General features: G+C 38.6%; 1 protein-coding gene across 10 annotated transcripts in view; it reads left to right on the top strand.

The window, feature by feature from the left end:
* The window catches only part of ITSN2 (intersectin 2), a 173,313-nt gene that overhangs the window by 34,964 nt on the left and 118,432 nt on the right, over nucleotides 1-19,917 (top strand). For 9 of the 10 annotated variants that reach the window (XM_032652403.1, XM_032652396.1, XM_032652398.1 and 6 more), the window contains 6 exons: nucleotides 13,256-13,348; nucleotides 15,456-15,519; nucleotides 16,704-16,867; nucleotides 18,209-18,415; nucleotides 18,550-18,646; nucleotides 19,473-19,612. In XM_032652403.1, coding sequence (XP_032508294.1) covers nucleotides 13,256-13,348; nucleotides 15,456-15,519; nucleotides 16,704-16,867; nucleotides 18,209-18,415; nucleotides 18,550-18,646; nucleotides 19,473-19,612 — 765 coding nt within the window. The remainder of the gene's footprint in view (nucleotides 1-13,255; nucleotides 13,349-15,455; nucleotides 15,520-16,703; nucleotides 16,868-18,208; nucleotides 18,416-18,549; nucleotides 18,647-19,472; nucleotides 19,613-19,917) is intronic. The other variant, XM_032652404.1, reaches the window with a different exon arrangement.

Genomic DNA, 19,917 nt, shown 5'->3' with positions numbered 1-19,917 from the left:
AACAACCCAAGCATTTATTACTCAGGTCCCTACAGTTGAGACTTCAGTTCTATCTAGACCAGTATTCCAATTGTGTCTTAGAGATTTAAATTAGTCCTGGGTCAATATATATCATTTGACTCTTACTTTGAATTGGAGAAATGTACCAATGAAGACTATTTCTGATATCATTTAATTTTTATAGCATACAAGTGGGATATAACCTTTCTGAATCACGTATGTTCAGAACTATGTGTTAGAATACTGCTGTGCCACTACCCAGCTATGCAGCTTAACCATGTGGAACTTATTTGTGTGTGTGTGTATGAACATATGCATATGTATGTATATCTATATATGTAAAACAGGGATGACACTACTTATTGCATGGGATCTAGCATACTGTGGATGTTCTGTAAACCTGTATTTTTCCTGCTACATAGACAATAAGAACATATTTGACAGAGCCAGTAGATGAGACTAAGCAACAGAAATCTATGAAAATACCACATTCTCAATTTAGTGATGAGTTGGGGGGCAGTGGATAGAATTGTAATAGATTTCTAAGGTGATCATCAGACAATGTAAAAGATTTTAGATTTTTAAGGAAATATTGGAAACATCAACCCCAAAACTTAGGTTTTCCTGCCTTTCTATAAGACTTATGAATAAATGTAGATTAACCTTAGGATATATTTTACTTGAAGTTCAAAATAATAGACTGTTGGCTCTTTAAAAGGTTCTGTTAGTATATATTCTAAATAAGAAAGCTAGAATTGGATCAACTATTTTAAAATTGGCTTTGAATTACATATATTTCATAGTTTTCTTATTTCTATGTGACTTTTCCTTTCTGTAAAATTCTAGTGCGTTAATAACATGTTTTAATATGGTCATCTTTGGGGAAGTGTTCAGAATTGAAGATTATTTGAATACTACTTAAAAATTATTCTCATATGACTTAGAACATTTTTATTCTGTTAGTAACATTAATCATGATAATATTTAATCATGATTGTTGTGTGTGACTCTCTTGGCTGGTGGTGTCCCTTAAATATTAGAAAGTCTCTGAGCTCATTTAAGGGGTTCGTTTTATTTTTGTACCACTCGTCCTTACACACATTGGTGCCCTATAAATGTTGAACGAATGTGCAATATATGAAGGTGTCAAGGTTCCTGGTTGGAGTCACAAAGAACTAAGCAGTAAGCATTATCAGATAGGGTGAGTTGGCCACTGCAAAAACAGGTACCCAAAGAAAGGTGAGGAGATAGTAGTATATAAGAAAGTGTTATAATGTGATAAGGATTGACACAGATTCCCTTCTGCTGAAACAGACTTCTCTGTAGTCTTCGGATAGCAGTCTGTCACTGCCTGGGGATGATGTATGTTAGAGCAGCTCAAGCTTCCCCAACCAGACTGTTCAGACTTAAAATAGTCGTGAGGTTTCTGACTAAAAGGCCTCACTTTCAGTATTTTCTGGCAAGAGTACCTTTATCACAAGAAAAGCCTGAGAAAGATTTTAATGCTCTGCCTTCTCCTTAATTGTGTTGTTCCCTGGGATTGGGTTGAGTAAGGAAACTGATTTATTTAGCACTCTCCATGTGACAGGCATGTGTTAGATGCTTTATATTTTTGTTTTAAGTTGCGTTTATTGAGATATAATTCACCCCTTTTTAATACAGTTTGATGAGTTTTGACAAATGTATATAGCCATGTAGATTGGGATATGGAACATTTCCATCACCTAAAATTTTCCTTTGTCCCTTCACCTTACCCTTAGCTACTGGCAACCACTGATCAGATTTCTGTCTCTATAGTTTTGTCTTTCCAGAATATTATATAAATGAAATACACAATAGGTAGCCTTTTGTATCTTTGTGGCTTCTTTCACTTAACAGAATACTTTTGTGATTCATCTATGGCGTTGCATATATTTCTCTTTCTTGCCAAGTAGTATTCCATTGTATAAATGTGTACCACAATTTGTTTACCCATTCATCTGCAAAAGGCATTTGGGTTACTTCCAGGTTTTGGAACTTTAGACATAATGTCTAAACCTGCTATAACCATCAAAAGACACATTTTTATCTGGAAATAGGTCTTTATTTCTCTTGAGTAAATCCCCAAGGGTTATTGTTGGGGTGTTGTTATGGTAAATGTATATTTAACTTCATAAGAAGTTGCCAGACTTTTCCAAATTATCTCTTTGCCTTCCCACCAGCAATGTGTGAGAGTTTTGGTTGCCCAGCATCTTTGCCAGCATTTTTTTTTTAATTCCAGACATTCTAATAGGCATGTAGTGATATCTTATTGTGGTTTTTGTATTCACTTCCCTGATGATCAGTGTCATTGAACATCTTGTCATATGCTTATTTGCCATCTGTGTATCGTTTGACGTGTCTATTCAGATCTTTTGCGCATTTTTGAAAGCAGGGATTGTCTTCTTATTGAGTCGAATCTGTGGTTCTTTAGATATGCTGCATATGTGTCCTTTATCACATATGTTTTGCAGATATTTCCTCCTAGTCTGTAGCTTGTCTTTTCATTCTCTTAACACTGTATTTATGAGAGCAGAGGTTTTAGATTTTGATGAAGTTCAGTTTATCGAAAAATTTTTAATGGTTTGTGCCATTTGTGTCCTAAAAAGTCTTGCCTTAACCAATGTCACAGAGAGTTTCTTCTTTGCTTTCTTCAGGAAGTTTCATAATTTAGCCCTTACATGTACATTAGATATGATCCATTTAGAGTTAATTTTTTATATGGTACAAGTTTGAGATTCTTTTTTTTTTTAAATGGGTGTCCAGTTCTTTAAGCACAATTTGTTGAAAAGACTATTCTTTCTCCAGTGAATTATCTTGATATTTTTGTTGAAATCAACTGACAACATATCTGTAGGTCTCTTTCTTTTTAATTATCATCAAGGTGCAGATTAAGACCCTTAATTAAGCCTGCATGGATTCTAATCCCGCCTTTAACATTTGCCGACTTTGTTACCTTGGACAAATTATTTAATCTCGCCATGCCTCTGTTTTCTCCTCTGAAAAACAGTGATAGTAATAATAGTTACCTCATAGAATTCTTGTGAGACTTAATAGAAACAATACATGTAAAACTCTTAAGAAAAGTACCTGACGCGTGGTAAGTTTTGTTAAATGTTAGCTATTGTTATTTTGTCAGTCTAATAGATAAAAAATGATTTTTAGTGTTTTTTAGTGTGGATATGTTACATATTACATGTAATATTTACAACAACCCTGAGGAGTTAGGTAATACTCTTGTTTATAGAGGTGGCAATCAAGGTACAGAGAATGTGAGCATCTTATCTATGTACACTGGGAGACAGTGTAGTGTAGAGAGTTCGGCTACCTAGGTTCTAATCTCAGTTCTGCCACTTGTTAGTTGTGTGACCTTGAGCAAGTTCCTTTACCACGATGAGTTTTGATTTCCTCATCTGTAAAATGCGGGTAATAGTGTAGTACCTTATATATAAGGTAGTGGTGGCAGTCGGTGAGTTACTGTATTTGAAGTCCCTGACCGATAGGGCTCAATAAAGGTGAGTTGCTTCCATCTTTGTAATCCTTTTTGTTGTGGTCATTATTTTTTTTATCATCAGCATCATTTTTCCAAAGTCATACAGTATTAAATCAGTTCTGTAGCCACACTACTTGCCTTCCTAGTCACAGGAATCATGATTGGTTAATTTATTTCATGATAAACTAATAAAGTAGGGGTTTCTTTACCATGTGTATGGTATTTATCTTAAAAGTGTGTAGGTTTAGCTATTTTAGGTCTTTAGTTCTTCAGTACATCTGTTCTTTCCTTCCTCCCCCACAACCCCACCAACCCCACCCCCAATGCAAGGCTTATGGGGATCTTAGTTCCCGGACCAGGGACTAAACCAGGGCCACCGCAGTGAAAGCACCAAGTCCTAACCACTGGACTGTGAGGAAATTCCCTGTTTCTTTATTTTTAACTCTAATCTTAAATCTTGTCTTTAAGAGAGGATGTTTATAGATTTTTTTTAAAAATCCAGTCATTTAAGGCTTAGAAATATTAAATCCATCTAGTGTTTAAAATTATTTGGGCAGGGCTTCCCTGGTGGCGCAGTGGTTGAGAGTCCGCCTGCCGATGCAGGGGACACGGGTTCGTGCCCCGGTCCGGGAAGATCCCACATGCTGCAGAGCGGCTGGGTCCGTGAGCCATGGCCGCTGAGCCTTCGTGTCCGGAGCCTGTGCTCCGCAACGGGAGAGACCACAACAGTGAGAGGCCCGCATAGCATAAAAAAAAAAATTATAGTGGGCACCTATATTTCAGTGATATGCATTCCTGTAAACAACTTTGTAAGGCAAATTTTTATGGACTACAGTCAGCAAATATGTGTGAGTTTACATACCTAAACATACTTGGTTTCTTATTGGTAGAAGCTGAGTAAACTGAAAAGGTAATCAGAAATGAAGTATAGGTGATTATTAGCCATGTTGAATATATAGCTTTAAAGATCTCCACAGAAAGCTGATATAACTATATGTGAAGGATGGATAACAGAAAGATTTGTAAATGACTCTTGTCTTTCCCCCAGTCCCGATCTTACCTCTCTGCTTTTTCTCTACTCCAATTTTTCCAGACATTTTTAAGTGTTTGTGCTGGGTACTCTGCCAGTTCTGAGCATAGAAAGATAAACACACAAAGCTCTTGTCCTCCAAGGGCTCATAGTCTGGTAGAACAGATGGATAGCAAACAATTACAGAACCTTTTTAAGTGCTCTATAGAAGCATGGAGAAGTCTCTTGAGAATCTAGAGGAGGAAGCAATTAATTTGACCTGCAGGTGTCAGGGACCTCCTGGAGAAAGTGACACCTGCCCTGGACCTTGAAAGAGAAAGTTTGAAATGGAAGACGCTGATATGAATGGCAATCCAAGTAAAGGAAACGTATGTCATGGGATGAGAAAGAGGATGTTATGTATATGGCATTTGTAAGAATTTACTTTTCTGGGATAGGGATGCACTACCAACATTCTTGTTGTTCTTGGTTTTTGTTTGGTATAGATTTCTTTCTTGTTAAATAGTAAATAATAGTATCACGATTAACATTTTTCTACATTTTTTTTATATAATCAGTGTTCAAAAATTTTTTTATTTTTGGCCATGCTGTGCAGCTTGCGGGATCTTAGTTCCCCCACCAGGGATCAAACCTGGGCCCCCTGTGCTAGAAGCATGGAGTCCTAACCACTGGACCACCAGGGAATTCCCCCCCGCCATGTTTTAAGATACATTATTCCAAGGGAAAATTTGGTTACTCTGACATGTAAAAGAGACACATATTTTTATATTCAAATGTCAATTTATATGTATCTCCTTTACATTTTGTTGCTGGTCTTTTTTTTTTTTTTTTTTTTTTTTTTTTTGGGTACGCGGGCCTTTCACTGTTGTGGCCTCTCCCGTTGCGGAGCACAGGCTCCAGACACGCAGGCTCAGCAGCCATGGCTCACGGGCCCAGCCGCTCCACGGCATGTGGGATCTTCCTGGACCGGGGCACGAACCTGTGTCCCCTGCATCGGCAGGCGGACTCTCAACCACTGCGCCACCAGGGAAGCCCCTGCTGGTCATTTTTAAATTACAAAAATAATACTGCTAAAGTAAAATAAATATCAAAGTAGTCAGGGAGGCAATGTGGTGCAGTAGTTAAGAGCAGAAACTTTGGACTTTAAAGTACAGGAAGATTCTAACTAAAAATTAAATCAGCTATATGGTGTTAGGCCAGTTATTTAACTTCCCTAGCTTTGTTTTTTTCGTCTGTAACTTCTGTAAACCTTGTTCACGGAACTGTTGTAAAAATTAAACGTAATATTAATATGCTTAGCATGGTTGCTGGTATAAAGTAATAGTAAATAGTAGTTGCTTCTTCTACTAAGTACTACTATTACTCTGCTAATGTTGTTGGACTTTAAAAGCAAATGATAAGAGAGGGAAGGTTGTTTCTCTGAGATGGTCAAGAGTTGAGAGAACAGTAGGGTAAAGGGGATTAAAAAAAGATCTGTGTAATATCTCTATGAGAAAAAGTAAGATGAGGATTAACTCATCTTTTAACAGGATAGAATTGCAAGATGCCTGTGGCATCCTTAGGAGAAAGAGACCACATAATTCACTTTGACAGCCACCAGTTGTTGCCTTTGGACAGCATTATTTGCTAGTTGTCCTGAGTTGGCTGGAAGGGTAGAGGTGGAGCAGAATATTCTGCGGAGTGATAGAAAGAAGAGGAGGCAAGGTGCAAACCTGATTTGTATAGGACAGTGTTTCCCCACCCTGGCTGCACAAAAGAATCACCTGGAGAGCTTTTTAAAAATTGTGAAGCTTGTGCCTCATTCCCCAGAGAATCTGCTTTACTTGGTCTGCTGGAATAGCTTTTTTTCTCCTAAAGCTCCCCAGGTGATTCAGCCAGGGTTTGCATATCTCTGGTGTAGGACATTGGCTAGTCAAGTATTGCCTGCTACATACTTTATACTTTTGAAATCACCTTTACATACACCATTCTTACAACAAGTCCTAGGTAAGGAAACAAAGGGTGAGGAAGTTTAAAGGCCTGCTCAAGTCACAAAACTGGTTAGCACACAGGAGCAGAATCTCCACTTTGTTCTTTTATGCTCCACTGCTGCCATTTAGCTATGAAAGGAAGAGGGTGGAGATGTATTTGGGGGTAGTGAGTTGAGACTGGATCTCATGTTCAGAGCAAATGGAAAGGATCATAAAATCATTGTTTGTTTTTCATGGCTTAAGAGACCCTCAGACATTTTCAGATTTAGTAGACCATTGTCTGTTTTAACACTTCTGGTAACAAAAGAGTAATTTCTGGTGGGGTTGATTCCCTCTTCATACAGTCCTAACTTTCTTCAAAATGGTGGTCCTTTTCCTAATTCATGTATGGAAGGCAAATAACCACTTCGTATTCTGCATAACAACTTGTAGAAACACTTAGAGTTGCTACCATGTCTTCTTTAATCTTTTTTTTAAACTGAAGTATAGTTGATTTACAATGTTGTGATAGTTTCTGGTGTACAACAAAGTGATTCAGTTATACATATATATATACATATTCTTTTTCATTATGGTTTATTACAGAATATTGAATATAGTTCCCTGTGCTATACAGTAGGACCTTGTTGTTTATTTTATATATAGTAGTTTGTATCTGCTAATCCCAAACTCCTAGTTTATCTCTCTCCCACCCTCTTTCCCCTTTGGTAACCATAAGTTTGTTTCCTGTTTCTGTTTCGTAAATAAGTTCATTTGTGTCATATTTTAGATTCCACATATAAGTGATATCATATGATATTTGTCTTTCTCTTTCTGACTTACTTCACTTAGTATGATCATCTCTAGGTCCATCCATGTTGCTGCAAATGGCATTATTTCATTCTTTTTAATGGCTGAGTAGTATTCCCCTGTGTATACATACCACATCTTTATCCATTCATCTCTCAGTGGACCTTTAGGTTGCTTCCATGTCTTGGCTGTTGTAAGTAGTGCTGCTATGAACATTGGGGTGCGTGTATCTTTTCGAATTATAGTTTTATCTGGATATATGCCCAGGAGTGGGATTGCTGGATCATATGGCAACTCTATTTTCAATTTTTAAAGGAACCTCCATATTGTTTTCCATAGTGGCTGCACTAATTTACATTCCTGTCAAGAGTGTAGAAGGGTTCCCTTTTCTCCACATCCTCTCCAGCATTTATTTGTAGACTTTTTAATGATGGCCATTCTGACCAGTGTGAGGTGGTACCTCATTGTAGGTTTTTGATTTGCATTTCTCTAATAGTTAGCAATGTTGAGCATCTTTTCATGTGCCTGTTGGCCATCTGTATGTCTTCTTTGGAGAAATGCCTATTTAGGTCTTCTGCCCATTTTTTGATTGGGTTATTTTTTATTACTGTATTGTATAAGCTGTTTGTATACTTTGGAAATGAAGCCCTTGTCATTTGTATCATTTGCAAATATTTTCTCTCAGTCCATAGGTTGTCTTTTCATTTTGTTTATGGTTTCCTTTGCTGTGCAAAAGCTTGTAAGTTTGACGAACTTACGGTTACCAGGGGGGATTGGTGGGAGGGAGGGATGGTTAGGGAGTTTGGGATTGACATGTACACACTACTATATTTAAAATGGGTAACCAACAAGGACCTACTGTATAGCACAGGGAACTCTGCCCAATATTACGTAACAACCTAAATGAGAAAAGAATTTGCAGAAGAATAGATACATGTATTTGTATAACTGAATCTCTGTACTGTACACCTGAAACTAACACAACATTGTTAATCAACTATACTCCAATATAAAATAAAGAGTTTTTAAAAAGCTTATAAGTTTGATTAGGTCCCATTTGTTTATTTTATTTTATTTTTTTTTTGTTTTTTTTTTTTTTTTTTTTTTTTTTTTTTTTTTGTTTGTTTTTTTTTGCGGTACACGGGCCTCTCACTGTTGTGGCCTCTCCCGTTGCGGAGCACAGGCTCCGGACGCGCAGGCTCAGCGGCCACGGCTCACGGGCGCAGCCGCTCCGCGGCATGTGGGATCTTCCCAGACCGGGGCACGAACCCGTGTCCCCTGCATCGGCAGGCGGACTCTCAACCACTGCGCCACCAGGGAAGCCCCCCCATTTGTTTATTTTTGCTTTTACTTCTATTGCCTTGGGAGACTGACCTAAGAAAATACTGGTACAATTTATTTCAGAGACTGTTTTGCCTATGTTCTCCTCTAGGATTTTTATGGTGTCATCTTATATTTAAGTATTTAAGCAATTTGGAGTTTATTTTTGTGTGTGGTGTGAGGGTGTGTTCTAACTTCATTGATTTACATGCGGCTGTCCAGCTTTCCCAGCACCACTTGCTGAAGAAACTTTCTTTTCTCCATTGTATATTCTTGCCTCCTTTGTCGAAGATTAATTGACCATAGGTGTGTGTCTATTTCTGGGCTGTCTGTTCTCTTCTGTTGATCCATGTGTCTGTTTTTGTGCCAATACCACACTGTTTTGATTACTGTAGCTTTGTAGTATTGTCTAAAGTCTGGGAGGGTTATGCCTCCAGCTTTGTTCTTTTCCCTCCGGATTGCTTTGGCAATTCTTGGTATTTTATGGTTCCATATAAATTTTAGGATTATTTGTTCTAGTTCTGTGGAAAATATCATGGGTAATTTGATCCCTGTCACCTTAAATCTGTAGATTGCTTTGGGTAGTATGGCCATTTTAACAACGTTAATTCTTCCAGTCTAAGAGCATGGCATATCTTTCCATTTCTTTGAATCATCTTCAGTTTCCTTTATCAGTGTTTTAGTTCTCAGCATATAAGTCTTTCACCTCCTTCGTCAGGTTTATCCATAAGTATTTTTGTATTTTAGTGTGATTTTTAAAAGGGGTATTTTTTTTTTTTTTTTACTTTTTCTTCCCTAACCTTTGATTATTCAGGCTTAATATATTAAGTTCCTTAATTGCCTCATAGAATATTTCTAGGCCTCTCATACCACCTTCTTCTCTGGAGCTGCTTTGTTGTTCCTATTGAAATATGCACTCATAACTAAGTCTTGTTTCAAGATAGTGATTTAATTCTATGTTATTGGCCTTTCTCTTCCTGGATCCTATTTAAATTATCAAAGAGAACATAAAAAAAAAATCCAAGGTAGCTTTAGGAAATCACGTCACCGTCGGTGTACCAAAAACTTTGAAAGTTTCTAGAAATTATGAAGCAGATTAGATTGGATTCAACATAGGCATGGGAGAGTCATGTTTGATAAATAAATGGACTGATGTTTTCAGTAGAGCTGTTGAGTAAAGGGGGCTGGAATGCAGGGTGGAACATGGGACTGATGGCAAATTGAAGGATTTCTATGACTCCAATGAAGTTGGAGCCGTTCTCCACAGAATTTAACCTCAAACTTTATGGATGCAAACAGTACTCTAAGTAGGGCATTTGTTACAGAAATAAGATAAAATTTCAATGAACTACCGAAAGACAAGTGAGGGCCAGCATGTTGGTCTGGATTGACTGGGGGCCATAGACACAATGGGAGTTTATACTTACAAGCTGGTTCCTGTGGGCATTAACTGGGTGCTCATGAGAAAGATGGAGGCTGTGCAAGAGACCAGAAAGAGCCCCCACCTCAGTTGCAGGCAGCTGTAGGCAGACAAACATGAAATACCATGCATTTCCTTGCATCTTTTTTTCCTATTAAGTAAAAACCTTAAGCCACTGAGAGTGGGTCAGTTAAAAGACTCACCCCAAAGACACAGGCAGAGACACATTGCTGCTGGGGTAAGAGTAGAAGAAAAACCTGTCTACCCCTGAGCATGGGGGAAGGAAACCTTGTGTCTAAGATTCTATACCAATACCAAGCAGAGGTATTACTCCTACTACTGCTGGTGGAGCAGCAGGAAAGTGCTTCCCAAGACCAATCACAGATACAAGGAGAAGTTTGGATGCCCCAGGGTGGAGGGGCAGGAACAGAGAAATCCATACCCCTGGGACTCAGGTGCACATGGCCTGCCTGAGACTGAGAGTGGATGAGGATCAGATGGTAGTGAAAGCCACCTGGTTGGGGATGGCAGACTCAGAGTCACATAAATTTTAAGGTGCTTCCAGCAGTTTAGGAGAGCCACACCAGCGCATTGTCCTTAGGGAAGAAGACTCCAGGGCCAGTTCTGAAAGAGAAAAGGTCATGCTTCTCCCACTCCCATACCTCTTGGGGTCTAAGGTATGTCTCTTCAGATGCCTGCTCGTTGCTCTCCACTGCCAAAAGATCTCGGTGTTCCATTTAGCTATAACTTCACTATCTTCTAGTGATCTAGAAGTGTTAGGTGCAAGAGGGACAGGGACATTTTTGTAAACCCTAACCAGAGTTAACTTTGACTCCTCCAGGTCCCTTTTTAGCTGAGCTGCCACCTGGAGGATGCACCAACCAGCTAAGAGGCAATGATGATCCCTTTCTTAGGGACAGCACATTCAGTGGCCAAACTGTCTGAGTTTAAGGAGTAAGGTGAACCAGGAGGAGGTTATGGAAGCAGAGTCAGACATCATCAGTGCATTGTTGAACAGCTTTTCCGATAAATGATTCATTAGCGTCAGTGCAAATAGTCTAGAAAGCTAAAAACATGACACAGATTACTTTCAAGGGCCACAGTAGTATGGACATGAGGGGCTGATTGGTAACCTGAAAAAGTGTCAGCAGCTTGAGGAACCACCAGTAGCCCTAGGGGGAGATCAAAAGTTTGATGTAGTCCATCTGCCAAGAGCCAAAAAAGGGCAGTGCCCTGTGCAGTGAGACCTCCCAGACAGGAATCATTAAGTCTGGCATGCAGTGGTATCCTCTGCATCAGAAACACAGAGTCAGACTTAATCCGAAGCTTGATTTCAGTCTAAATTAGAGAATGGGCTCTTGCCATGGGTAGCTACATTAAGTGACCCAGACCATTCAATTAGCAATTAAAATTTGTTTTCAGTTTGCAGCCCCAAAGAGGCTACCTTTAATCTGTCAGTTGTTATTTTCCAAGTGGCAGACCAAACAGCTGGGCCACTGGCAACAGCCCAAGAATCTGAGTTCTGCCCACTGAAGAGAATGCTGTGTCTCCTTTTGGTTCTGCATAGCTCTGAGGCTGAACAGTCATGGCAGCCCAGTGGACACTGTCAGCTTCAGCTTCTATAAACCATTAGTGAACCAGGCTGAGGCATTTCAGGGAACCTCATTGATCCAGTAGCTTTGCTTCAGACAGTGGAGTAGGAATAAAGTTTCCCCTCAGAGGACTGGCTGCCACTTTTTCATATAAAGCCAAAATGCCGTTGGGGCAAGGCTGTCCTGTATTCTTGAATATACCACTTCCATTTGGCAAGCAAGGTTTTTGGGGCTCCTTCTTACCTTGTTAGTTGTGGAATTTAAGTTTGACCCAACCCCAAATGGGACTATCAGGCCAGAGAGTCACTAGGCCTGCCTAGATCAAGCAGACCCATCTGGAGGCTGTTTCCCTTTGCCAAAGGCTCCACTTGGCAGAATCCTCAGTAACAAAGATTTGTGCTGTTTCCAGTACCCAGAGTCTAATTGTGTTGGGGTTCACCAGCTAGTCCTGCTGGTGGAGGTATTTAGTTTAGCCAGTAGTAGTATATCAGTGTTAATTTATGTGTTTTGACAAATGTGCTGTGGTTATGTAAATTGTTAACATAGTGGATATTGGATGAAGGATATACAGAAACTCCGTACTATCTTTGCAACTTTCCTGTAAATCTAAAAGTATTTCAAATTGAAAAATTACTTTAAAAAGTACCAGATGGGACTTCCCTGGTGGCGCAGTGGTTGAGAGTCCGCCTGCCAGTGCAGGGGACACGAGTTCGTGCCCTGGTCCGGGAAGATCCCCCATGCCGCAGAGTGGCTGGGCCCGTGAGCCATGGCCGCTGAGCCTGTGCTCCGCAATGGGAGAGGCCACAACAGTGAGAAGCCTGCGTACTGCAAACTTTCCCACACTCACGTGGTGCTTTAGCTATTAGTCTACTCAGTGCAGTTGCAGTGTCTTGAACATGCCTTGACTTCTCATGCTACGCCCTTTTTGTATGAAATGCTCTTATCCCACCTCTTCACATGGCAAAATTAAAGCCAAGCTTCAAGGCTGTGCCTTGGTCTTACCTTTCCTGTTAGCTCATCATTGATGCTTCTGACTCAGTACTAGCACAGCTTTTTTTTTTTTTTTTTCGGTACACGGGCCTCTCACTGCTGTGGCCTCTCCCGTTGCAGAGCACAGGCTCAGCGGCCATGGCTCACAGGCCCAGCCGCTCCGTGGCACGTGGGATCCTCCCGGACCGGGGCACAAACCCGTGTCCCCTGCGTTGGCACGCGGACTCTCAACCACTGCGCCACCAGGGAAGCCCTAGCACAGCTTTTTGTATGTATTTCTGCTTAGGATGCTTCACAGGTTAACATTGTAAATGCTGGTAGTCATCTTCTAGAGTAAGAGTTCCTTGAGGATGGGAATAATACTTCATTCATCTTTTCATTTCCAGTATTTAGCTTGTTGCCCACTTCCAGTGAGTCGTACACAGTAATTGTTCAAGTAGATGTTAACTGGGTGAGTGAAAAGCGTTAGGGCCTTGCTATGTATGGTTATGATAGAGCTTTCCTCTTTGTGTCACTTCAGTATTAAGTACTGTCATTAAATAGATATTTGTGATTCTTGTTTACATTTTGGAATTGTATTTAAGTATTCTCGTGTATACATTATAAAATATTTTTCTTTCATTTATGTTTTAGGAGGGCCAAACATGTGGGCTATTACCTCTGAAGAACGGACTAAGCATGACAAGCAGTTTGATAACCTCAAACCCTCAGGAGGTTACATAACAGGTTTGTGTTTATATTTTATTTGTAAATTATGCTCCTTTTCATGTAGTATCTTATAATTAGTTTTAATTTGACTGCCATCAATTTGTATTATTTAATGATAAAATTCATATCAATCAGAATTCTAGAATTTTTTAAAAATGTGACTTCCTTATTTTACCCGGAACCATCTTAATTTGTTGTCTTTGGATTTGGCATAATAGAAGATCTTTTCCTGATCCTAAACTTTAATTGTCCAGTTTCACATTTTAACCTTATATCTGGAAAGTTTTCCATTTATTTCTCAAGGTAGTTGAGACTTTTTTCCCTAAGCAAATTTATTAATGTGTTCTTAATATGTTGTGCCAGTTACTAGTATAATGATCAGTATTACTAAAACCTAGTAGAAATATATATATCAGATCAGTTTTCTTGAAAATAATCTAGAATTTTTTTTTCTGGAATCTGTTTTCCTAACATTTAGCCCTCTGTCTTTGGGAGGCTTTTTAAGCATTGATTGTTGATGCTATAGCCCTTGTTTTGCAAGAAGTCCCCCAGAACCAAAAAAGGATTAATTTAGGTGTGTCTTTCAAATTTTTTTCTATAAGTGAAACTTTGTTTTCTATGCTAAAGCACCTTAGGGCTTTATTTACAGTAGTAGTAAATATAATGGCTAATATTTACCAAATCTGTACTGTATTTCAGATACTATACTAAATGCACTATCTCCTTTAACCTTCACAACAAGCCGGTGACTTTGCCCTGTCATTGTCTGTATTTAAAGATGATAGAACTGAGACTTTGAGGTGTTCTGTAACTTGCCAAGAGATGGTTGGTGGTGATCTGGGCTTGGAAACCTTTCAGTCTGACTTTGGAGTCCATCCTCTTAAACATTATAGTTTAATGTTATTTGCACTTCAGTAATAAAAACTACCTTACCTGGTATCCGGGTTGGGATTTGATTACCCTACTTACAAGGTAATAATTTGGTCTGTTACTGTCTCATGGATGCTGGCAGAAGACCCAGAATTCCTGAGTCAGAGACCAAGGACACTCTTTCTAATGGCACAGCTGGTAGCATGAGCACCGGCATATTTCTGTCCATTTCCCTCGTCCCCTGAGTCACATAGGGGCCAGGCAGAGGGACCAGAAGGATGCTGCACATGCGGTGGTTGTGTTATAAAAGAGGAACACTGGGCTTCAGGGAACCCACCATTTTTCAGGAGGCAGTAAGCAAGCTTATTCTTTGTCCCAGAGGGAAACATTACCTCATCCTTCAAGACAGCTCACTGCAAACCCAATTCTGATACATGATCCAGGTAAAGAGCAGTTAGAATCTTACGTTCTTGGCATACACAGCAGGACATATCAGACATATCAGACACCCATGAGGAGTATCTTTCCCAAACCTTGTATTTTTTTTAATTAGAGCTCTTCTAGGGAATAGTGTTTTTAACTATAAATTTTATTAGATAGGTGTATTATCAAATAAGACCCTAATTATGAGGAAAAACTAAGATGAATAATGTAATCTTTCATCACTGATTAATGCATATATAACTTCAGTTGTGACATTTTTGTTTTAAAACCTCTAAGTCTTATTAAAGTAATATAAATAATTTTTCTTTAATAATTGTAATTAGGGACTTCCTTGGTGGCGCAGTGGTTAAGAATCCTCCTGCCAATGCAGGGGACACGGGTTCCAGCCCTGGTCTGGGAAGATCCCCCATGCCACGGAGCAACTAAGCCCAGGCATCACAACTACTGAGCCTCCACTCTAGAGCCCACGCTCTAGAGCCCGCGAGCCGCAGTTTCTGAGCCTGTGTGCCACAATTACTGAAACCCGCACGCCTAGAGCCCGTGCTCCGCAGTAAGAGAAGCCACCGCAATGAGAAGCCCACGCGCCACAAAGAAGAGTAGCCCCCACTTGCTGCAACTACAGAAAGCCCACATGCAGCAAAGAAGACCAGTGCAGCTAATCAATCAATCAGCAATCAATTTATAAAAAATAATAATTGTAATTAAAATAAATCAATAACATTGTTGTTATTGGCCATTATTATTATTCAGAGGCATCAAAGTAATTCCATTTACTAATACGCTGTTTGATTTTTTTTTTTATTGTCTTCAGGTGATCAAGCACGTACCTTTTTCTTACAGTCAGGCCTGCCAGCTCCTGTTTTAGCTGAAATATGGTAAAATGTTTTCTTTTGTAGATGAGCTTAACTTTCTGGTAGTCTGACTTTGTTCTGTTTTTAATACTTAGTGTTAACATAAAGTTGTTTTTACTTGTAGTCTGTTGTTAATAAGAGTATTTCTGGGCTTCCCTGGTGGCGCAGTGGTTGAGGATCCGCCTGCCGATGCAGGGGACACAGGATCGTGCCCCAGTCCGGGAAGATCCCACATGCCGTGGAGCGGCTGGGCCCGTGAGCCATGGCTGCTGAGCCTGCGCGTCCGGAGCCTGTGCTCCGCAACAGGAGAGGCCACAACAGTGAGAGGCCTACATACCGCAAAAAATTAAAATAAGAGTATTTCTTCAGCTTTTTAGAAAATAAATTTTATTGAGTAAATGACTAAAAATCAATTGGGGTTTTGTTCTATAGGATAAATTTCTAATTTCCTTAGAATTTCTAAGGAAAGGAAATTTCTAAGTGTTCTTCTATTAAAAAAAACACTTCTTTACAATTTGGCAAGAGTCTTGATCTTCATTCTGTTATTTTGTAGTTGTTTCATTTATTTCATCATCTATAAACCCCAAATTAGCCCTCCCTTCCCTTATTCCTACCTTAAAGAAATTGTTCTTTATAATATCTAAGGTTTTGGGTTTTTAATGTATTTACAATAAACATCAACCCCTACTCCATCCTTCTTTCCATTCAGAATATCCCCATGCCTGGCAGAGTGCCAGGCACATAGCAAGCATTCAGTAAATACTTGAACAAATGAATAAATTGTTTACAGTGGTTATACTCTTGTATAATTTCTTTCCATCTGCACTGGTGGAATTCATCCCAAAGGTATCTAGATACTATATAGACTGATAGTATTTTATTAGATACTATCTTTGGTCAGTTTATATTAATGTACAGGTTTCAGCTTTTTGCTATACACATACACATATTTAATTAAGTGATGATCTACATGTAAATGCTATGTCATTGTTTCCATTTTATCATCCTCCTCAAAAGTAATGTTGACCCTGAATAACAATATGTCACCCTCCAAACTAAGTAGCAGATGCATTAGTTTGATCTGCTGTCAGGTTCTGTGAGGAGGGCCCTGTTCCATCCTGAATAAAAGGGTGACTTTGAGCTCTTAAAATCAGGGGAGCTCAATACATCAAAACAAAACAAATCTACCGCCCTCATTGTCCTTTTAGGGCTTTGTCAGACCTGAACAAGGATGGGAAGATGGATCAGCAAGAGTTCTCCATAGCTATGAAACTCATCAAACTAAAGCTTCAAGGCCAACAGTTGCCCGTGGTTCTTCCCCCTATTATGAAACAACCTCCTATGTTCTCTCCATTAATTTCTGCTCGTTTTGGTATGTGTTTATTAATTTAATTAGATGCATTTGATAGTTAAACTTGATTCCTAGGCATAATATTTGAGAATCAGAAAAGGATTTGTTGGCATAAAATGACAGTCCCCAGACTCCAAGTTAACTTTCATGTCTGAGACTAGAAATGTTAAGTTCACTGTCATAGCTAGGGAGTCCATGTGTCCCAGTTTTCCAGGGACAGTAGTGATTATGCCTGTTGTCCTGGCATCTAGTCTGGTTAGTGTTCCCTTTCATAATTCCCAGTTGGATGATAAATTATATGATCCTGCTAGTTATAGCTGAGCCTAAATACTATTCTTAATTAGTTTCCTCTATACTCTGTATGCATAACAAAACTGTGAACAATTTAAACTCGAAATGGTTTCATTTGGGGGGTAATTTAAAGTTATACATAGTAGACATTTCTTTAATTTAAAGGTTAATTAGCCAGCTAAATTTAGGGCTAAAAGTTGGAGACTTCGTGCTATTTAATTTGCATATTCATCAGAGGTAACTAGTTTTCCATTAATTTTGACTAGCCATTTTCCTATTATTTGTGAGAAGCACTCATTGGAACAGAACATTCAATTAGATATCTCTATGTATCAGAAACATGTTCTTCCACTCTAGATGTTAGACCTTAAAATACTAAATTCTTTCACTATTGCAGTGAATTCTAGAGATAATATCAAATCCTGTGTAACCATATTTATATAGCGTACTTCATATTCTGCAGTTAGTAAACAAATGAGTCATCACTTTGTTCCTTTTAAAGAATTGTCCTTGAATCCATATGTATTGTGTTACGTATAAGAAAAGTGAAACGTGTGGCATGCTTTCTTCTTGCACATAGTGTGTGTGCATAAATGGTTCTCTTAAAGTATGCAGTATTTAGAACATCCTTTACAGGGGAGGGGAGAGTTTGGGGAGTGAGTGAGTGTGTGTGTGTGTGTGTGTGTGTGTGTGTGTGTGTGTTAACAGCACTGTATTTATTATCCCTACACAAAACCCCACATTTGATCAGGTAATACATTCTCTCATTGAGGATACTAATATTTAGTTGGAAAAGGCTCTTTAGTTTTATTCATGATACTAGAAGAGAATTTTTAACTCCTTAGTAGGCATTCGCTTAGTTCACACAGGTCAGAATATTGATATTAAAAGCAGTAGCTTACCTCCTGCACTGCACTGGGTCCAAGCTGCTTTAGTGAACTTTTTAAAACTAGTTTGCCAGCAGTGTTTCTGTAACATAGCAGTTGCTCACTGTACTGTGAACTTGTTTTCTGTCATGTGTTTTATAATTGGTTTAGCAGCACTGGGGAATGTGTTCTGTTTTGTCCTTAGGAATGGGAAGCATGCCCAATCTGTCCCTTCCTCAGTCATTGCCTCCGGTCGCACACATAGCAACTCCCTTGTCCTCTGCGACTTCAGGGACCACCCGTCCTCCCCTAATGATGCCTGCTCCCCTAGTGCCTTCTGTTAGCACTTCATCATTACCAAATGGAACCGCCAGTCTCATTCAGCCTTTATCCATTCCTTATTCTTCTTCAAGTAAGTGCTTTGTTTCTGATGACTCGGTATTTTATTATGAAGAAACTGTTATATTTGCATCGCAATAGATAGATTTTCTTCATACTTTGTGAAATTGTTTGGTATGAACCTTTTTCTTTTTTCGTTTTTTTTAGCATTGCCTCATACGTCGTCTTACAGTCTAATGATGGGAGGATTTGGTGGTGCTAGTATACAGAAAGCCCAATCTCTGATTGATTTAGGATCCAGTAGGTATGAATACTTAAAACTTCCAACTTTTTAGGCTTTCAATAAGGAGTATTTAACAAATGACTTTTTTTTTTTTTTAAAGCTCTGAGCTTATCCAGGTTTTACTTTATAGTGGCCAAATGTAAACACTTGGTAAATTTACTATTTGTAATTCACATAAAATAATTTTATTTAAGAATTATTAACTGTCTGTGGTATTTTACTTTTGAAAAATATCTTATGTAAACTAAAAATATTCTGTATTTTTAATCAATCAATTTTTTGCACAAAGCTACATTTTTCTTTCAAAAATATTTCTCAAAACATCTCATAATCATTGTACATTATTATTTCTCGAGCAAAAGCTGCTGATTGAGTATCTTTAAAATTTCAGAAAGCACAAAAGCATCAATGTTCATTCATCACCACTCGTATAAATCACAATAATACTCTTTAAAGCAATGACCCAGAAGAACAATGTCTGCATCCTTGTTTAAACACTCACTGATTGTGTGACCTTGTTTTTCTCAACATCACTGAGCCATAGTTTGTCCATCTAAAGGATGGAGACAGTAATACTTTTTAAGTTTGACATGAGGATTAGAAATAATATTTGTAAAAACCCTAGCACAATGTGGGGCCTGGCACATAGTAGGTTCTTGGTATATGGTAGTTCTGTACTTCATATGGTATTTGCTTTCCTAAGAATAAGGATAATTGATTAAATTTTTTCAGTATCAAGTATAAAAGTAATTACTGTTATATTATAGAAGGTATGATTCTTACTGTCTCTGACTAAACTAAACGTATTTTATTTAGTAACAAAAATTTTAAATAAATTTTGTTACAGCTCAACTTCCTCAACTGCTTCCCTCTCAGGGAACTCACCCAAGACTGGGACCTCAGAGTGGGCAGTTCCTCAGCCTTCAAGATTAAAATATCGGCAAAAATTTAATAGTCTTGACAAAAGCATGAGTGGATACCTCTCAGGTAAGCGGCATACGGTGCTTAAGAATGTGAGAGAGTTATGATTTTATATGGACTTCTATTAAAGAAATTTTATTTGAAGTTGTATTTTGTAGCTCATTTAAAATTTTAACATCCAAAAAATTTAGCAGGCATTTGATAAATACAAATAATGTTTAAGTTGTGTAAGCGTTCAAAGTTCTTATAATCAAGTTGAGCACACCCAGCTTTTTGGAAAGAAGATCTCTCCCTTGAGCAGGTCAAACCTCATCCTCCAATGCAGTGAATGGAGAACTTCATGTGATAAGAGAGTATGGCACTAAGCTTCA

This window comes from Phocoena sinus, chromosome 13, assembly GCF_008692025.1.
Source record: "Phocoena sinus isolate mPhoSin1 chromosome 13, mPhoSin1.pri, whole genome shotgun sequence".
Taxonomy (NCBI): Eukaryota; Metazoa; Chordata; class Mammalia; order Artiodactyla; family Phocoenidae; genus Phocoena; species Phocoena sinus.
The sequence above is the reverse complement of the archived record's forward strand: the minus strand, read 5'-3'. Positions and strand labels throughout refer to the sequence as shown.